General features: G+C 51.3%; 1 protein-coding gene across 1 annotated transcript in view; it reads right to left on the bottom strand.

Moving 5' to 3' along the window:
• Positions 1-240: 240 nt before the first annotated feature.
• Positions 241-6,587, bottom strand: part of LOC309577346 (gamma-aminobutyric acid receptor subunit gamma-4) — a gene marked incomplete at both ends in the record, with an annotated part of 31,939 nt that continues 25,592 nt past the window's right edge. The window contains 4 exons of the mRNA XM_082289299.1: positions 241-534; positions 1,654-1,856; positions 4,564-4,716; positions 6,188-6,325. Of these exons, the coding sequence (XP_082145425.1) occupies positions 241-534; positions 1,654-1,856; positions 4,564-4,716; positions 6,188-6,325 (788 nt within the window). The remainder of the gene's footprint in view (positions 535-1,653; positions 1,857-4,563; positions 4,717-6,187; positions 6,326-6,587) is intronic.

Genomic DNA, 6,587 nt, shown 5'->3' with positions numbered 1-6,587 from the left:
GGTGGTGTTGGAGAGAGGGTTGTCTGGGGAAGGGTAGATTCTCTAAAAAGATATGTTAGAAGGCTAAAAAAAAGCTGTTTGGTTCTTCTCAGAAGAGATGAGAGAGCAGGAGGAGGGAATCACCAGGTTGGGTTGTTCAGACTGACAGCTGACTACAACAGAAGAGACGCTGTTCTCTATGCTCCTTGAGAAGCCCCTCTGGCTGGTGTCCAGTCCGTTCCAGCTGAGGACAAAGAAGGGCTAGAGATAGAGATAGGCAATCCAGTAGACGATGTTGAAGAGCAGGAAGGCAGTGGGGAAGAAGACGCGGGAGTAGGAGTCCAGGCGGGATATGTGGATGCGGACCCTCCCCTCCCGCCACATTCCCGTCTGACAGTCCTCGATGCAGCAAAAGAACCTCTCGCATTCCTTTCCCTCCAGGCACGGGGAGCCGGGGTCGTCATCCTCATCCTCCTCGATCTCTGGGGGCCAGTGCATGATGTGGTTGATGTTGATGGTGGTGAAGGTTGGCATCACCTGTGCACCGGCAGGTGGCTGGAAGGGGGAGAGGTGGGCAGGTTAAAGGGGAGGAAAAAGCAACCAAACCTGTTCTAGACACCAACCCCCACCCAGCTGGCAACAGATCAGATCATCATGGGTGCACTTTGATGGAGAGGGGTGACTGATCATCCCCAGTCTCTCTGCACCTGGTTGTGAATCACCACGTTTGCATACTGGGGGAACTGGCAGCTCCTGCATGGCTGTGAGCGTCCTTCCTGGCACCCCAGGGCACAGCCCTACTCAGCAAAGGTCTGATTGCTCTGATTCCCCATCTGTGCCAGTAATAGTGCAGAAACACGGCCTGTTCGAGCTGTTCTAGCCTCTTCCCTCATTCCCCTGAGCTCAGCTGTCTCTGAAGACACAGCACACAGCCCAGATGTGTCTGCTGGTTGCTGCAGGTTACTGGAGAGAAGCTGGGGAAAGGCTGCGTGTGGCTCCTCTTGGCCCATCGCAAGCCTCATGGAAGAGCTCTGTCCACCCTGGGATAGGAGGGCAGGGGAATATGAGGGATATGGGGGATGTGCTGGGAAATGAGCCTGGTGCAGATGAGCTTCATCTTTTTCTGTTTCAGTTCTGTCCCAGTTCAGAGGCCTCTTTCAGCTCATGTGACAGAAGTACCTGCCATGAGCTTGGGCAGATCTCATGATAGAGGATGAGGATGAAGACAACGACAATCACCCTGGGTTCACTATCCTCACACTCAGGAGGTCTTCTGATGGAAGACCACAAAAGAAAGCAGGTTTCTGCATGTCTGTGAACCAAGATATCTCTGTAATCCAGAGATCAAACCGATACAGGTGTCTTAAAGTGGCATTCACGTTCAGTCATGTGAGTCATTCTAAACTGTTCTGATGAGCTCTCCAGGGGTTCTGAGGAGAGCACAGGGTGCCTGGCTCTGACAGGGGCTTCCTTGTTTTAAGGCAGCCTCAGCTGCTTTTTCTGGTTGTGTCTCACCTCTCAGACCCAGCACACAGAGTGGTCTGAGGACTGGATGAACACAGTACGGGTCAGGCTCTAAACCACACCAGCAGTTTCCAGTGCAGCTCAGGAAGGATATTTTTAAATAACTTGGGGCTGTAACAGCATCCACCTCTGCTGGCCCCTCTGACCTACCAGCCTCGCTTTCCTGTGGCTGTGCTCCAGTGGTTTCTTGTTTCCCACCAGGTAGTTGAGCGTGGCGTACTCCATGAGAGCGGCAAAGACGAAGATGAAGCACACAGAGACAAAGAGGTCCATGGCTGTGATGTAGGAAACACGGGGGAGGTGCTTGCGGGAGATGGTGCTCAGGGTGGTCATGGTGAGCACAGTCGTGATACCTAAGAGAGAAAAGAGCTGGCTTAAGTACTGACAGGGAGCATTTCTGTCTTCTGCACACATCCAGCCCTCAAAACACCCATTTTCCTTCCACTCTGGTTGTCTGGTTCCATTTTTGCTCTGCTCAGCCAGACTCTGGTCTTGAGGAACCCTCTAACAATTCTCTATGAGAAAGAGAGGTGTTCAAAACTCGGGTATTGCACAATGTGGACTGGTAAAGGAGCAGGAAGCTCAGACTCTGTGTGAGGCTGAGTTGGTCAGGCAGGGCTTGCCCTTGGTGCAGACGTGCTGGCTGTGTTGGTACCTCCTGTCCTCCATGTGCCTCAGCACAGCTTCTAGAAGAATCTGTTCCATGATCCTCCCAGGCAGAGAGGGGAGGCTGACAGGTCTCTAGTCCCTGGGGTCCTCCTTTCTACCCTTTGAAAAAATGGGTGCAATATTTCCATGAGACTGTTCAAGTATCGTGGAGAGTGGCTTGGAAACCACATCAGCCATGCTCTGGGGTGCATCTTGTCAGCTCCCACAGACTTATGGATGTTCAGGTTCTTCAGGTGGTCTCAAATCTGATCTTCTCTTGCAGTGAGAGGGACTTCACTGCCCCAGTCCGTCTTGCAGTCCATCCACTGTGGAATGTGGGGAGAGAGGCTGCCAGTGAGGACTGAGCCAAAAAATTACCTCAGCCTCCTTCTCATCCATTTTTCCCCATTTGCCAGTTGTATTCAACTTCCTTTGACCTTCTCTTTCTGGCTGACAAACCTGGGGAAGCCCCTGTTAGTATCCTATGCATCCCTAACCCCTTCCCTACATAACTGGGCAGTGTCCCTATGCTCCTCCCAGGATACCTGCCGCTGCTTCCACTGCCTGTGCATTTCCTTCTTTCCCTTTAGTCTGACCAGGAGCTCTTGACTCGTCCATGCTGGTCTCTTGCCTTGCTTTCCTGATTTCTTACACCTGGGCGTTGAGAGCCCTTGTGCTCTTTGCAAAATGTCCTGAAAGATCTGCCAGTGCTCTTTTGCTCCCTGGTCAAGGGGTTTCTCTGTTGTAGACACCAATCTCAAGGTTTCCTTTATTTCCTTGGTCCGGTTCCTACCCATAAATTTTCAGTCTGCTCATGGCTGTTCTTTGGAGACAGCTCTTCACAACGTATCCATTCCTTGATGCAGAGGGCAAGCGCGTGGGAGGTGATAAGGAATTTCTTTTGACTTGAGTGGGGCTTGGAGTTGTTTTTGCAGGAGCAGCAATGCCCACGTTTCTGCTTCCAGAGATGAAGTGTCAGGAGTCAACAAAGGATCAGCTGCAGGAGCTGGTATTGTGATCTCATCCACTGGTTTTGAGGATGTGGGGAAGAAGCAGCAAGTCCACTTGTTTCTCCTTCTCTAGAATCCATCTAAATCCACCTGCCACCCTCTCCTGGGGTCACCCCAGCAGCTCTGGGGGTGAGCATGGCAGAAGATTTTCATGTTTTGCTGCTGTACTTGCATTAGCAGATGTGATGTGACTTCCCATATTTCTGAAGTGCTGGTGGAACTGGTCCGGTTTAAATGCCCCTAATGTAGGTTGGCAGGCTCAAAATGTGCTGGGGATCATTTGTATTAAGTACAACAGGGGCTGTGCAGAGAATACATTATTCTTCACGTGCTGAGGTCCCTTTCCATAGAGAGGGGCCCCTCTCCTGGGGGAACTTGCCTTTGTTTCTTGAGACAGTCACTAGAGCTGTGCACATTTTCCTCTTGCTGTTCATTCCCTTACCAGCCACAGACTACGGCACACCCTCACCTTCATTGCAAATGACACCCTCCTCCTCCTCCTCTCTCCACAGGCACCAGACAAATTAATTTTGAGAGGGAGGTGGGGAGACATGGCCATCATGGATGGGTTCTGAATAGCTGATGGGCCCTCCTCTCCTCCCCATCCCCACAGAGACCTGCAGGCAGGGCTGCGAATGCTACCTCCAATTAAAGGCAAAGTCGGCGGGGCTGATAGGAAGGACAGAGCTGGGAATCACAGCTTGCTGCAAAATGTAGATACAGCCAAAGCGTATTAAAGACTCACAAAGATCTCCCCAGCACCTATCAGAGCAGCATTCAATCAACAGAAGCTTTTCTCCTGCCTCAAGGAGCCACTGCAGTCTGCTGAGAAAATCTAAACAATAGGCAGAGCTCTTGTCACTCTCTGGATCCTATGGGGTGACCAACAGAAAAAGGTTGTACCCACAGGGCTTCCAGCTCCTGCCAGAGCCTGGGGCTCTGTGGATGCAGCCAAGCAACTCTGCCCATTAACCCTACAACCTTCCTGTCACCAGCCCTACACAGAGGCCTTGAAAAGTCGTGAGGAAACGTAGAAAACATGGATGTGACAGGAGGCCTTTGGGCAGCACTGCAATGCCACAGCTCAGCCCCTCCCTCTCCCTTTTGGTGCATGAGAATACCCCACTCAGCTTGGAAAAGGCTGTGCTTGGGTTTCAGATCAAGACAGGAGAGTGAGATATTCTCCTGAGATAATCCAGCGGCCCAAGCCAGCGCAGCTGGAGATTTGGTTGAGCTGTGGAGTGTTACACACAGGAAGCTGAAGGAGGAGAATATTCTCTGGTAAGCTCAAAAATGCCAGAAAATGGCAAAGTGCTTCAGGAGATTTTGTACTCCAACACTGCCAGTCTGCTTACCTGGCAGAGTTTGACAAGCATCAGACATGCATCATCCTGTCTCTTACCCAGAGATGTCCTGGCTGGCGTAGAGTCTCTCTTGATCCAGAAGGAAACCCAGGAAAGAACAACAGTCAGGATGCAGGGAATGTAGGTCTGAATGGCAAAGTAACCCATACGTCTACTTAGGTCAAAAGAAACTGTCATCACCATGTACTCCCCTAGGAAAGAGCAACAGAGACATTGGAATCATAACATGGGGCTTCTTAAAGCAGAAAAATCAGCAAAGGTTCAGAATTCAGAGTTTCTGATGAGATTCTCTTGTTGTTTTAAGTGCCTGTCCATCTGCTGTTGTCGCTGCCCAGATTGTTAACTTCACGTGGCTGGCTGAGTAGGTTTGGAGACTCGCTGGGTTTGTGGCTAATGGACTCTGTGCCTACCTGGCTGGCTCTGCCGCTGTCCTGCTGGATGTCTTTGTGACTAATTGAAGAGCTGACTTTGTGGTTGCCCAACTGGCTGCTTGCCTGGCTGTCCATACGGCCACCAGGCTGTGTTTGTACTGGCCTGGCTAAAGACACTGAAAAGCACACGGTTTGGAAAAGTTTCAGGGAAGAAACTGCAGAGAGCATTTATCTTCAGCTGATTGCTGCAGGGGTTGCTTTTCTATAGAAGCTCTTTGGCTGTAACAGGCTGCATGGCCTGGCTTGCTAACGAACCACCTGAGCTGGGACAAGGGAGGTGTCCTTCAATCACTTCCACTGAGAGTCGGTTCTGCCTCTGGAAAAGGCATGTGGTGCTGCACATCCTAATTGCTCATTTGGCAACTTACGGTGGAGGTTCTTTCTTTCTTTTCACAGGCTCACAGTGAGTATTGGAAGAACCTGACAGCTCTGGGGTTAAGATGGAGCTTGCAAGCAATTACAAAAAAAAGAGAATTACAAACATCAGAGGGGCACTGGTGCATTCAAGACACTTTCACTTCTTGTCCCAGTTTGTGCTGCCTTTCTACCCTGGCTGCCACTGTTGAGAGCAGCAGCTTCCTGCAGAGTGTGAGAAGCACTGCTCCTTGCTGTTTCAGGGGGCTTAGAAGTATGAGCTCACCCCACCTTCAGGAAACCAGAGGCTTTCCTCAGTTGTCTGTGGGAAGGAAAGGGGATGTGAGCTATTATGAGGAGGAGGAGGAGGAGCTGAGGAGCTTCCATTACTTAGTTTCTTCACACAGGCAGCCTTGTCCCTGTCTCTTACAGCACAGTTCAGGGGTTCATCAGCCTGGCATGAGTTTACAGAAGGACAGATCAAGACATGCAAGTTCTGATTTCTCCACCCCTGTCCCAATCATAAGCATCACCCAGAGATCACACAGAGTGCACACAAGAGGGGATTTAAGCTCCCTCTCCTCTCCCTCCTGACCCTCCAATTAGGGATAGCTTCATTCACATCAGCATTGTCACCCCACAGTTCACAGATGTCAGTGGTTCTGGCCTCTCCCTGCTTTGTCTTCTCCTCACCACTCATCTCCATCACTTCTGCTCCCTCTAGCCAAGGTCCATCCTTTCATTTTTAGCTTCTTTCTCTGACTGTGCTGTTGTGATCTTCCTTCCCCACCCCTGTGGAGCAGTCTGATGACTCCTTTGTCTCCCCCCAGGCCTCCAGCACAGTGCTGCTCCTGTGGGCTGCCTTCCTTTGCCTCACCTGCCCCAGTCCTGAGCACTTCCGAGGTGTTCCTCAGCCCCGTGAAGTCAAACTGGTAGAGCCTCCAGGTGCGCTGGTCAGAGACCTCGATGGAGTAGCGTCTCCAGCGATAGACGATCTCCTCCCGAGGGTATCCATCTGGGAAAGGGGCACGGACATCAGTGGAAGAGTGTGCCATGTACCCCCTTCTTGGCAACCAGCCTGACTGCAAAAGCACTGTCGTCTCACCAGAGCTGTTCTGCAAACAGGAGCCCTTCAGGCAGGTGCCTTTTGTTTAGGTTCCCTGAAGCATTCCCACATGGAATGGGAGTAGGGACTGCATCCCCCTTTGTGGGCTGTTTCAGATTCTGGGGATGGGGAAAGCACTGCCAGAAACAAAGCACTGCCAGAAACAGAGCCT

The sequence above is a fragment of the Coloeus monedula genome, assembly GCF_965178545.1.
Source record: "Coloeus monedula genome assembly, chromosome: 12".
NCBI classification, from domain to species: Eukaryota; Metazoa; Chordata; class Aves; order Passeriformes; family Corvidae; genus Coloeus; species Coloeus monedula.
Note: the sequence above shows the minus strand (reverse complement) of the source record. Positions and strands in the feature narration are given on the sequence as shown.